Source organism: Microtus oregoni, unplaced genomic scaffold, assembly GCF_018167655.1.
Source record: "Microtus oregoni isolate MIOR12 unplaced genomic scaffold, Mior012 000020F_ref0000438, whole genome shotgun sequence".
NCBI classification, from domain to species: domain Eukaryota; kingdom Metazoa; phylum Chordata; class Mammalia; order Rodentia; family Cricetidae; genus Microtus; species Microtus oregoni.
Window position 1 is genome coordinate 1,145,772 of NW_024543079.1, and position 13,888 is coordinate 1,159,659.

A 13,888-nucleotide genomic window follows, 5' to 3' on the forward strand; every position below is an offset into this window, starting at 1 on the left:
ATGCTGTAAGGAAGTAAACAAGTTCCTGCTTGGCTCGACTGTCTGATTGTCTCCAGGACCCCAGGGTCTAGCACATCCCCTCCTCAGCCAGGGCCTGTATCAGGTGGCTGGCTCAATTCTTTAGCGGGGGTGTAGAGAAGGGACCCCCCACACCACAAGAAGTACATTTCTTTGTTCTCTTCTTCCTCATATATGTGGGTTGTGGGGCTTGAACTCGGGACTTCAGGCTTGCATTTTTGAATGGCAAGCTCCTTTACTGGCTGAGGCATCTCACTGGTCCCATAAAAGACACAATTCTAAAGGAAGGGGCATGGAAAAGTTGCACATGGTCCAAGACATGTGTATGAGGAACCTATCTATTATGTGCCGAATCACAGAGTGAGTCTGTAAAGAGGTCTTTTGTTTTTTTTTTTTTGTTTGTTTGTTTTTTGTTTTTTGGTTTTTCGAGACAGGGTTTCTCTGTGGTCTTGGAGCCTGTCCTGGAACTAGCTCTTGTAGACCAGGCTGGTCTCGAACTCACAGAGATTCGCCTGCCTCTGCCTCCCGAGTGCTGGGATTAAAGGCGTGCGCCACCACCGCCCGGCTGAGGTCTTTTGTTTTCAAATGCTTCGTAGGGATTTATTGCAAGGGTGGCAAGGCTTAACACGCAAGCATTGAACAGACTGAGAGTCAAAGCTTTAGTTTGAAAAAGGTCCTTTGCTTTTACATATGAATGCAGGCTCCGTGGTGGTTTTGGGAGGACCCACAATCTCCTGGCATCTGCGGCAGAATGAGGGTCCCAAGTAGAGCGAGGTGCAAAGGTGCAGGGTGGCCACAGAGCCCCCAGACTGCCTGGGGTGAAGTGGTGGAATCCGGACCCGGGGTCTCAGGTCCCTTCTTGTGTCCCCGGGAGAGCACAATATGAGAACCCGGCTGGGCGCACCGGGCCAGCGCCCTCTAGGCAGCGGAAGTGGCGCGGACTGTACATCCGTCCCCGCCTCAGAGTTGGGAGCAGACAGGCAGAGTTGGGGGGGTGTGCGGGGAAAAAAATGCAAGTGTAAAGTCTTTGAAGCATGTAGGGCGACCCGGGGGCTCCCAGAAACGGCACCTCAGGTCTGAGGCCATGAACGCGAGCGGCGAGGGCGACAGCTTCTCAGGGTCGGTGCAAAGTAAGTGCTGGGTGGATGCCCGCCGCCGGGCGAGCAGGCCCCGTGTATCTGGGATCCGGGTGACGGCGCACCTTGCATACCCTCATCCCCGACCCCGAGAGAGGCTGGGCTGGGAGCAGAACCCCTGTAACACCCCCAGGGAGGCATGGTCCGGGAAGGCCATGCCTTGCAGAGACCATCACCACCTTCCCCGCCCGCCTGGCAGAGTTTGGGGTGTAGCGGAGAGAAAAAGAAAGTGGGGTGACCCGGGCAGACAGGTAGTGAAAACTTCTGCCTCTGTGGACAGGTTTGTAAAGCTCTCCCCAGCACTCCGGGTGTGGGGAGGGGGGGGGGGGAAATAGGGAGGACCAGGTTGTGGTAGCTTGCTCTGAGTTTCGTGTTCTCTTATTTCCTGGCATTGATTTTACCCCCTCTAAGTTCTTAGTATGTCCGTACGCCTTTGTTTCCCAAAGTATGGGCCAGGGACTGAACCGAGGCCACCACCTGGAGCGCCAGCATGTGTTTAAAACAAGGCGGCTGGGTCCGGCCCCCCCAGGTCTCCGGGGGTGGGGCCAGAATCTGAGGTCTTCCCTGAAGCACCGGAAGTTTGAAAAGCCCTGGCCCCGGTTTGCAGACACCTGGCTCAGTTTGCTAACTGCTGTTCTTAGAGCCATTGATTCCCAAACTTGCTTGCGTGTGCCCTACATGACGTATAAAACAGAGAGGTTTCACTGAACCCCAGTCCCCACCCCATCATGTCTCAGTGTCTCCGGGTACCATGCACTTTAAAAGGGACGACCCCACCACGTGACCTGGTTTGGCGTTAGAATTGGGCCCCCTTTCAGGCATTAGCCCTTTTACTCTTTGGTGGCCCTAAGAAGAGACCTGTCTTGCCCTCCTCATTTTGCAGACTAAAAACCCAGGGCTAAAGTCAATGTTAATAGTGTCAGTTTAAAGATGCTAAGAAAAGTCCCCGTTGTGACTTACTTCTTTCGTGAGTACCAGAAGCATAACTTAGTACCGGAAACTGCTTCCTCCTGGACACCAATACTAGTCCACCACGAAGACAACCTTAGCTGAGCAAATATGGCTTCATTCTCACCGTTTCCCTAGTACTGGGGCTGTCCCTGTGGTCACCTTGTTCCTGGCATCATCTGTTAATTTCTGAGGCATTCTGCAAGGTGACTTCTAAAGTGTCGCTCCCCCCAGCATCACTTTCCCTGGGACGTCGACCACAGACACCTCAGGCAAATGCCTTGTCTTAGTCCTGAAGGAAACTGGACAGAATCGAAATAGCTTATAATTTTCAGAAAATTGCATGGTACGGGCACTGTGTTCTACAAATGTAGTCTTGTAATATTTAACTTGACTAGTTACAGACATTATTATGTGATACATGGATACCATGGAGTGACATGTTCCCACTAAGCAATTACATGTATAAAGAATTTTCATGCTTGGTATTATATAGGGGAAAGGTTAGCTTCACAATAGAGTGGAAAAAAATGAATTTTTAAGCATAAATAGAAAATGTGTTTGTAATGTCCATGAAAGTACAAGTGGATAATATTATGAGGGTTTTTCTGCCAGTTCTTACTATTCCAGATTTTATTCTGTGCGAGTTTTATTATAATGCAAGAGAAAAATTTTAAGTTTTTATTTCTATTTTTAATTGTATGTGTACATAGGAATGGGTATGTGGTTTTCAGAGCCAGTGCTCGTGGAGGTCAGATCCCCTGGAGCCAACGTTGCTGGTTGTGTGCTAACGAGTGTGGGTTCTGAACTCAGATGCTCCATAAGCAGTAATACTACAGAGCCATCCCTACAACTCCGCAAAGGAAAAATTTAAGGATAAAAATTAAATTTCTCGTATTGAGACTTACTAATTAATTGTTATCTTGCCAGAAGAGGGCATCAGATTCCATTATCTAGATGGTTGTGAAACACCATGTGGGAATTGAACTCAGGACCTCTGGAAGAGCAGCCAGGGCTCTTTAACCACTGAGCCATCTCTCCAGCCCAATTGTTATCTTGTTTAACAAACGTTTATATAGTGCTTTCTTTCACTGTTGTTCTGAGACAGGGTCTAGGTGTTTCAAACTGGCCAAGGCCCACGAGGAGTCTTAAGACCCAGCCCTCCAGCCTCCACCTCTCTAGTGGCTGAGATTGCATTACTGGCCTGTGTGCCTCCATCAGCCACGCCATTTTTAGGAGGTGCTGGGGTTTGAACTTGGGGCCTCAGATATGCAAGGCGAGCCCTCTACCCACTGTACTACACGTGAAGCTATGTTACCTTCTAATATAGTATCAGGTACCATGCTAGTTGCTTTGAAGCTCTCAATACAGTTACTAACACTCACTCTCTCTCTCTCTCTCATTGCCATAAAAAAAAAAAAATGATGTCCCTGTTAGTTAAGAATGAATTTAGTCTGCAAGTGCCAGAAACCTGAACTGTACCATCCCAACTGATCTATTCTGGGGTTGCATTCAGAGACCAGGGAAGTGGGAGCAAGAATCAGGGATTTTGGCATTTTCTTCATAGTTATAAAGTGTCTGCTGATGTGTGAACATCGCGTCTGCATCAGCATCTTTAGGAAGAGGAAGCCACAGCTGGCCTTGCTCCCTTTGTGGTGTGTGTGCTGGAGGAGTCCGCACATCTGTCAGAGCACCATGGTGAACTAGTGGGTTTGTAGGTGATGAGGCATTTGGGACTGTGTGTTGGGATTGGGGCAGGACTTGGCCTCAGTCCCTGGGAAGGGCTAGGCAGTCCTACACATCAAATTAACTTTGTCTTTTAGTGGTTGTGTGTATGTGGATACACTGGTATACATCCTTGTGTGTGAGCATATGTGGAGGCCAGAGGACAATCTCTGATGTTGTTCCTCAGGTACCATTCCTTGGGTTTGAGACACTTGCCAAGTAGGCTTGGTTGGAAACCTAGCCAGCAAGCGTGGGGATCCCCCTGCCTCCTCCCCTATGCTGAGATTACAAACTCACACCCCACACCCAGCTCTTTACATGGGCTCTAGGGTTTGGACTCGGGGTCTCATGCTTGCAGGGCAAGCAATCTGTTTACTGCCTCCCCAGCTCTGAAAGAACTCTCTTGTAAAACACAATCCCCAAGCCCTCAGTGGTGCCTGTGAACAGTGCTGCATCATAGACCGTGGCTCCCATCTGGGGACACAGCTGCTATGACAGAATTTGGAGTAGGTTTCCAAGAAAAAAGGAGGGACATGACCATGTCTGCCTCCTGCCGTGATACTGGTCTGAAATCAATCTGTGATTTTTCCTTTGTCCCATGGAGTCCCCGGAGGCACCGCGGTCCTGGTAGAGCTGACACCGGACATCCACATCTGCGGTATCTGTAAGCAGCAGTTCAGCAACCTGGATGCCTTCGTAGCTCACAAGCAGAGCGGCTGCCAGCTGACCAGCACGCCGGTGACAGCCCCCAGCACGGTCCAGTTTGTGTCGGAGGAGACAGTGCCTGCCACCCAGACCCAGACCACCACAACGACCATCAGTTCGGAGACACAGACCATCACAGGTACACAGGGCGGGGGAGGGGAAGGATGGACAGAGGTGGCTGGCTGCACCCCCCACTTCTGTGGGACCTGTTTGGATGGATGGCCTGCCCAGGTCCTAGCCCCTCAATCACCGATGCGTTATTTTTAACCAGCACTGCTGGGAAGGTTTGGAGGCTTTTAGGTTTAAACCATGAGTGTGCATTGTGAGAAATGTCACGTGTGTAAGTAGACGGACGAAGGCCAAGTTTCTGAGCCAAACCTCCAGGTGCTGAGAAGCAGAATCTCGTAGATATTTGGGGTGGGTATGCATACGAGCCCTGCGTTGGCATCGTTTGTGTGATAGACAAACCTAAAGAATGTCTGGGGTCTTATCTTGGCTTGATTTGGCTGGTTTTGGGGAGACACAGATGTTCATTTAGAGATTAAAAAACAAAATAGCCAGGTGGTGGTGGCACATGCCTTTAATCCCAGCACTAGTGATGGAGGAGGGTCATCTGTCTATTTGTTACTTTCATTGGTTAATAAAGAAACTGCCTTGGCTTTTTGATAGGGCAAGATTTAGATAGGTGGAGTAGACAGAACAGAATGCTGGGAGAAAGAAAACATAGTTGGTCAGACTGCCATAGAGCCAGCTGCCAGGTCAGACATGCTGAATCTTTCCCGGTAAGCCACCACACAGATTATTACAAATGGGTTAGTCAAGATGTGAGAGTTAGCCAATAAGAGGCTAGAGATAATGGGCCAGGCAGTGTTTAAAAAGAATACAGTTTCCGTGTAATTATTTTGGGTAAAGCTAGCTGGCAGCCAGGCCCCGGGTGATGGGAAGCGGCCCGCAGCTCCTTACAACACACTAGGGAGGTAGAAGCAGGCGGATCTCTGTGAGTTCAAGCGTGGTCTACAGAGTGAGTTCCAAGACAACAGGTACACAGAGAAACCCTGTCTCAAACAACCAAAAAAAAGTAAGATACCACTCTCTGAGATGCTGGGTGCTCCAGGAATTAAATAATACATTTCTTGCTGATTGGACTGCCCTCCCCAGAGGGAGGGAAATATGAATGTAGCTGCAATGACATTACTTATTTTTACCCCAGAAATATAGGGTCTAAAAATGAGCATGTTGAGAAAAGGTTTGCAGCTTATGCATATAAACAGCCTTCCTATATAAAGAACGTCTAAAAACCAACAAGAGCAGAGTACCAGAAGCCAGTGGGAAAGTCAGTAGAGGACAGCCAAAGGGTGTGATGAACACATCTGGGCATGGTCCCTGAAGGAGGAGAGCAAATCAGGCTAAAACCGGGCGTGCAAATTCCTACATCCTGGATAGTCCTGTGATAGCTTTCAGATTTTAACGCTTAAATTTTAAATCTCTGTTTTAAAATTTACCGGAATACTAGGCAGAAAAAATGGCCCAGAGGGTAAAGCCGCCGCTAACGGCCTGGGGACTTGAGTTTGATCTCGGCAAAAGGAAAGAGTGCTCTCCCAGGGTGGTCTTCCGACCTCCGCCCACATACACTGTGATGTGTGTACGTGCGCTTACATAACGCACACACATAAATAAATGAGGAAGAACTAATTAATGAACTATGCCTAAATACTTGTAATAGGTCAGTCTCTAAGTGTTTATGCTGTAAAGCCTGATGGCAGATGAAGGGTGTTCGTTACAGTTTTTACTGTGGACAAAGTCAGTTTTATGTGTGACGTTCAGGGGAAAGGTGGGTAAAAGCATGTCAGACACCATACAGCGCAAAGTGCCCAAGCCTCAGAAAGAGGGGCCGTGTCTGTGAGAGAGCAGGGCAGGTGTGTGCAAATCTAACAGTGTTACACTGTTACAGGAAGCAAAATTCAATGAGAGCCTGAAGAGGGTGGCCGTTAAGGCCCGGCACAGACTTTGGAAAACTGGAAAAACCACCCACAAAGCAGCTCTTCTTTGGGTCCGGCCAGTTCTGTGTTTTGATTTTTTAGTTGCAAAAAAAAAAAAAAGATATGAATTTTCCTAATTAGGTTAAATTATGTTTGTGTGTGTGTGCCAGCAACTTTAGAGTTGATTCTCTCTACCAGGTGAGCGCTGGGAATCGAGCTCAGGTGGTCAGACTTGGCAGCAAACACCTTTACCAGCTGAGCCATCTCAACAGCCCAAATGTTCTCGGTCTCAGCTCCAAGATCTACTGGAGCCAACGGTCAGCCAACTTCCCACTTTTATAAATTATTCATGTGCTGTCTAAAATTTGAGACCTGAGGCTGGAGAGCACTGGCTGCTCTTGCAGAGGACCTGGGTTCAGTTCTCAGCCCCCACATGGTGGCTCAAAACATCTGTAACTAGTTCCAGGGGATCAAGTTCCCTCCCTCTGACTCTGAGAGCATGTGCACAAGCAAGGCACACATACCACACTCATGTTCATGCACATGCCTGAAAGTGGCACATATACTATACTCCAGTCCACACACGTGCTGAAAATGGCCCACATACTACACCCAGGCCCACACATATATACATAAAACAGGTCTGGACAATAAGCAGAATTTCTTGAGGTTTTGTTGGTTTGTTTTTGATTTTTCGGGACAGGGTTTCTCTGTAGCTATGGAGCCAGTCCTGGAACTCAAAGAGCCACCTGCCTCTGCCTCCCGAGTGCTGGAATTAAAGCATGTCACCACCGCCCGGCTTTCTTGAGTATTTTTAATGCTTCCAAAATATGTGTCTGGAGAGATTTTAGGATAGGATAATAAACTAACCCTTAAAGGAAGTAGTCAGGAAAATATGGAGTCTAGAACCACACAGTACTCAGCACTCAGGTGGCAGAGGCAGGCAGATCTGAGTTTGAGGCCGGCCTGGTCCAGGACAACCAGGGCTGCTATACAGAGAAATCCCGTGTAGAAACAGAAAGAAGTCACTTTGCAGGTGGCCTGTTGCAACCTGCTTGGGTCTCAGCTAGATAAGGAGAAACTGCCTGTGGGGAAAAGATGGGTCCAGGAGAACCCACAGATCCAGGGCTGTCCTGGAACGAGTGCTTCGTCCTTTTCCTCATGGGCATCTCCCTGAAGAGAGCTGAGCTTCCTGACTGCAAACACAAAACCCCCTGTGTGGAAAGCTTTGAACTACACTCTGCCTGAGGCGTCCACCACACTGACTTCTGAGCCTTTTCTTTCTCTATTGCTTCTTCTGGAAATGCCTTTCCCAGCTCTGCCCGGCTGTTGGCACCTGGTGACAGTCTACACACACAGCTCTGACCTCCCTCACACACATGCCCTCCGCATGTACAGCCAGGGCACACACGTTTTTCCTTGCAGTTTTTCCAGTGAACCCCATTTCTTAGCACCCTAGAGCCCTGGCAGGTAGTGTTCCCTCTGCCTAGAATTGCAGCTCTGACCTCAGGCCAGGCATGGGGTTCTCTTGGTATCCAGTTCAGGGAGACATCTCCTGTCCAGAGACACCCAAGTCTCATATCCCACATCTGTCTGATAGCTCTGGCCACAGCTTCATGCCTGGGCTGGCACAGGAATTCTGTTGATAATGGTCCACTAGAGGGCAGGGATGGCTGCTGGGGTCCATGAGACGCGCAGAGTCTAACAGATAAAGTGGCGACTGGCTGATGTGCCAACTTCAAGTGTCTGGCTCTCTCTCTGCCCGACTCAGCTGCCCTTCTCCAGACAACCAAACAGGATCCTGCTTGTCTTTCGTCTGGACTCCCCTCTCACCCCCACCACCACTTGGACTTAGCTACTCCGTTAGCTATCAGTTCTAAGACCCGCTTGTAGATCAGGGTCCTTGGGGGAACTTGTTAGACACCAGTACCCAGGCTCCACCTTGGAGGAAACAGGATTTCTGAGGTGGAGACTCCAGCTTCACTGAAGAAGCTCCCTGGGGGACCCACGGCTCTGGCAGGTTGGAGAGTCACTCACTTGGCCCAAGGCCTCAGACCTTCCCATGTCAGTGACGATTTCTGATGGCTCCCATGCCCTCATTCTGAGATGGCCCTTGATGAAGCCAGACCTTCCCTCAACAGTTCCTTGCTGCCCAGGAGTCATGGAGCCATGTGAAAAGTAACCAGTGCGTTAGCAGTCATACCTTCAGCTCTAACCCTCACAGCCACCCCAAGAGAGAAAGAAAAAGGCCCATTCCCCAGACCAAAAAAAAAAAACTGAGGCCAGGGCCAGCAAAATGGCTCTGTGGTAAAGGCACCCACCGTCAAGCCTGACAACCTGAATTTAATCCTGTGGACCCACATGGTGGAAGGAAAAAAAAATTTCCACAGATTATCCTCAGACCTCTCTATATGTGTGATAGCACACATACACATATAAATAAATAAGAATGGAAGGAGGGAGGGAGGGAGAGAGGGAGGAAGGAAGGAAAGAGAAAGGAAGAGAGAGAGAGAGAAAGAGAAAGAAAAGAAAACGAGACTCGGAGGTGAAGCCTCCCAGCTCACACTTGAGTAGATCCTTTTTGGCCTGTGGCTCTGCCTCTAGACTGTGTGGGTCTCCTGTGATTAGCACCATCCCCAGAATGACCCCAGCTGTGCCTGGCTGTCCCCGCTGGATTCCACTTGCCCACCCCCATGCTCCCATCTGCATCTAATCTTGACATTCAGAGAGCAGCACTGGCCATGAGAGGGAGAAAGAGTAGCCTCAGAATGAGAGAAGATGCTCAAATCGTGACTCCAAGGGCTTGTAGCAGCATAGGCCCAAACCAGTCCCTCGGAATGTGGTTGACAGTTGCAGGGCTGGGGCAGACTGAGAGGCCACAACATGAACTGTATTAAAGCATTGCAGCATTGGGAGGTTGAGAACCACTGTTATAGAACTTAGGATCACCATCCCAGAGGTGGCACTTCCCATAATGGGCTGTCCCGCCCCATCATTCACTAATTAAGAAAATGCCCCACTGGCTTGCCTTCGGCCCGATCTTATAGAAGCATTTTCTTAAGTGAGGCTCCCTTCTCTATGATGACGCTAGTTTCTGTCAAGTTGACATAAAACTTGCCAGTACAACTGACCCCTGTCAGCTTGACACACAAACATTGCCTTTCCGTTAGAGCATTTCCTTTATCATTTATCCTCAAGATGACTCATTAATATTAATATACCAATATAAAACAAATAACTTCAAAAATTCAAACACATTAAAAGTTTAGTCTCTTTAAAAATCCCAAACATTTTTTTAATTTATTTATTAAAGATTTCTGCCTCCTCCCCGCCACCGCCTCCCATTTCCCTCCCCCTCCCCCAATCAAGTCCCCCTCCCTCATCAGCCCGAAGAGCAATCAGGGTTCCCTGACCTGTGGGAAGTCCAAGGGCCACCCACCTCCATCCAAGTTCAAAGTCTTTCAGCTGTGGGCTCCTATAAAAATCAAACTTAAGCAAGGCAGTGGTGGCCCACATCTTTTAATCCCAGCATTTAAGGAGGCAGAGGCCCAGGAGGCTGGAGGCAGGTGGATCTCTGAGCTCAAGGCCCACCTGGTCTCGGGAAAGAAAAAAAATCAAAATTAAATTACTTTCTTCAGGAGGGAAGAACCAGGGCACAGTCGCAATCTGCACAAAGCAAAACCAAACTCCAACAGTGTAAGAAGCTCAGTGCCCAATTATCTAGGATCCACTCACCGGGCTCCTCCAAGGGGCCTGGGTCAGTCCTCCAGCTCCGCCCCCTGCAGCACACACAGCTTGTCTTCTGGGCTCAGGCTGGCTCCACTCCACCGCTGCTGTTGTTCTTGGTGGCCATCCCGGGTACCAGCATCTCCAAACTGCTGGGGTCGCGTGCTGCAGCAGGGCCGCGCTTTCACCAATAGCCTCTCCTGAGCTCTTCTCAGGGACTCCAGCCCTGCCACACGGTGCCAAGCCTCAGCCGCTCTCCATGACCCCTGCATACCTTCAAAACCAACAGCACCTGCGTGACTCTGAACGCTACCAAGTTCAGCGGTCAGCAGGAGGTATAACCTTGGCCGGTGTGGAACACAGCTTCTGTGTACTGACCCTGAGGGAACACTTCCCAGAAGTTTTCGCCTCAGTGATGATGAACTTTTCTTTTTTCAGCTTTTTGAGACAGGGTTTCTCTGTGTAGTCCTGGCTGTCCTGGAACTCACTTTGTAAACCAGACTGGCCTTGAACTCAGAGATCTACCTGCCTCTGTCTCCGCAGCTCAGGGATTAAGGCATATGCCACACCCGCCCATCTGATCTCTTCTTAATCACTGCTGGATTTGCAGCTCCAGCCGACCAGCATCAAGTATCCCAGCAAAGGTTTCGCCTTCCTTAATGGTCTGGTCTCCTATTAGTCCCAGCTGATTCTGCAGCCCTGCTAACCAGAACCACAAAATCTTCCCACAAAACTCCCTGTAAAGTCTTTGCTCCTCTCTGAAGCTCCACAAGCCAGACCTCCATTGTCTGCACTGCTCTCAACAGCCTTATCTTCCAAGCTCCTACAGAAGAGCCCGCTGAGCTCTCAATAATCAGCGGCTTTTCTAGCCACAAGCACACAGGCAAGTGGGCCGCTCAGAGAGACTGGGTGTCGAGACGGAACAGTGCTTGTCAGAACTCCACGGCTGACCTTCAGTGGCCAGACGTCCACGACAGTTCCCCACTGAGAAAAGTGGAAACTGAGTTCGCTCAGATGCCAAAGGTTGTGAGAGCCTGGGTATCATCTGTCGTAAATCAGTGACAGCGTCATGAAGACTCCAGAAAGGTGCCGGTGAGCAGACCTGGACTCTCAGCCAGAGATTAGAGTGTGTGTTTATAAATTGTGATAGCGGAAGAGAAGTTGTGTGCTGGGAGGTGATGGCTGCGTGCAGTTTATTTTAGCAGGATTTTTATTTATATGTCATTTATTTATGTGCACATATGTGTGCCTCTGTGCGTTTATACCATGTGCAAACCCCTGGAAGTGGAGTTACGAATGGTCGTGGGCCGCCATGTGGCTGATGAAAACCAAACCCAGGTCCTCTGCCCAAGCAGCCGGTGCTCTTAACCACTGAGCCATCTCTCCGGCCCCCTCGTGATCTTCTTTTTTCTTTTTTTTTTTTTTTTTTTTGGTTTTTCGAGACAGGGTTTCTCTGTGGTTTTGGAGCCTGTCCTGGAACTAGCTCTTGTAGACCAGGCTGGTCTCGAACTCACAGAGATCCGCCTGCCTCTGCCTCCCAAGTGCTGGGATTAAAGGTGTGCGCCACCACCGCCCGGCTCCTCGTGATCTTCTTAAAGAGGTCCCCCTGGCCACTGTTAGGGTTCAGCTGAAACCATGCCTCCCCAGATGGTGTCAGGAGTGGAGGTGGAAGTGGACTCCATAAAGGTAATTGGGTTTTCCCGGTGAGGAACCCAGAATGGGATGCTGTTGGCACCGGAAGTGAAGGTGAGGACCTTAATAAGGAGGCATCACTCAAAGACAAAAACCAAGCCAAGTCAACTACCCTTCAAGAAAATCATCCTGAGGAGGAGGAGGAAACCACATGTTAAAATCAAGCTGGAGGGGTTGTTCAGTGGTTAGAGCACTTGCTACTCTTGCAAATGATCAGGGTTCAATTCCCAGCACCCACATGATGGTTCACAACCATCTGTAATTCCAACTCCAGGGAATCCAATGACCTGCAATGGTATCAGGCACACACATGGTGCACAGACATACATACAAGTAAAATACTCATATGCATAAAATATAAATAAATCATCTTTATGTCCTGGTTTGGGACACACACCGCTCTGTATTGTGACATCTCCTTAGATCCTTCCTGACTGTGACATTTTCTTGGGTTTCATTTTCAATGACCTGGACGGTTTCTGAGGTGAAGTGTTTTGGTTTTTCAAGACAGGGTTTCTCTGTGTGTAAACCTGGCTGTCCTGGAACTCACTCTGTAGACCAGGCTGGCTTGAACTCACAGAGATCCGCCTGCTTCTGCCTCCCGAGTGCTGGGACTGAAGGCCTGCACCACCACCGCCTAGCTGAGGTGAAGTATTTTTACCAGCTGCCCTATGCTGGGATTTATCTGTTGTGTTTCTCATTTTGCTGGGACTTTGGTCTTAGAAGAAAACGGCCTATGGCAAATAGAGCTAGGTTATGATGGCAGGTCTGAGTTGATTCAGATCAATATATTCGGGAAATAAAGTGGTAAAGGCAGGACCTCTCCACGTTTCCTGTCCCCGGTGAACATAGACCGCCTTCACTTGGAACCAGGCCTCCCATGGGCAAATGCTCAAACTAAGAACATCATTCACAAAATGGGCACAAAAAATTATAAACAGAAAAATTCAAGACTTCCTTATTTTTTTAATGATCTCATTTGGGATCTTTTTGTTTTCTTCTGTCTTTACAGTTTTGTTTAACTCTAAATTGCAGTGAGATGTCACGGATGCCTGAGTTTTGAGAGAAGTCCTGGAGTTTTAGGACTCTCTCAGGAGAGTGCCTTGTACATCTGCCTGCAGTTAACGGTGCCTACATGACATCAGTTTTAGGGACATTCATTGCTCGTTCAAGAGGTCTGAAGCTGGGGCTGCGGAGATGGCTCGGCACTTGAAGAGGACTTGTTGCTAAATCATGGGAATCAGAGTTCGGATCCCAGCGCCACATGACAAGTCAGGTGTCTTGCAGACACCTGTAACTCCAGCTCTTAGTGGTGTCCCCTGTCTTCTGCAGATGCCACCACACACAAATAAATAAGGCCAATCTTTAACATCAAAAAGAGAAAGGAGTTCAAAACTAAGAATGGTGGTGTATACCTGTAGCATGATGCATAAAAACCCAGAGACAAAAACTGGGGTTCAACCTGAAGGTTAGAAAAGCAAAACAGCCAGCCACTGGCTCCTACCTCAGTCCAAAATGGTGATCCTGCCTCCAGGAATCTCAGAATGAGACTATCTGAGAGCTGTCTCCTCCCGTCTTATATTCCTCTCTAGGGGTGGGATTAAAGGTGTGCACCACTACCGCCCAGTTTCTATGGCAACTAGTGTAGCTACTGGGATTAAAGGTGTGTGTCACCATTGCCTGGTCTGTAAGGCTGATCAGTAGGGCTGTTTTACTCTCTGATCTTCAGGCAAGCTTTATTTATTAAAATACAAATGAAATATTGCTACCTACTTGTAATCCAATTTTATAGGAGCTCAAAACCAACCTCAGCTACATAGTGACTTGGAGGCCAGCCTGAGTTATGTGAGACCCTGTCTTGTCTGGTGTTTTAGAGCCCTAGACCAGCATTTGTGTTGTGGTTGTGGTTGGATGGTCACTTTGTTGAGACTGGGTCTCATCGTGTAGCTCAGGCTGTCT

The 13,888-nt window shown here is 48.9% G+C and overlaps 1 protein-coding gene across 2 annotated transcripts in view; it reads left to right on the forward strand.

Annotated features, from left to right (window-relative positions):
- The first annotated feature begins 989 nt into the window (after window positions 1-989).
- The window catches only part of Zfp64 (ZFP64 zinc finger protein), a 63,817-nt gene continuing 50,918 nt past the window's right edge, over window positions 990-13,888 (forward strand). For both annotated transcript variants that reach the window (XM_041670976.1, XM_041670975.1), the window contains exons 1-2: window positions 990-1,148; window positions 4,432-4,671. In XM_041670976.1, coding sequence (XP_041526910.1) covers window positions 1,103-1,148; window positions 4,432-4,671 — 286 coding nt within the window. In that variant the 5' untranslated portion in view covers window positions 990-1,102. The remainder of the gene's footprint in view (window positions 1,149-4,431; window positions 4,672-13,888) is intronic.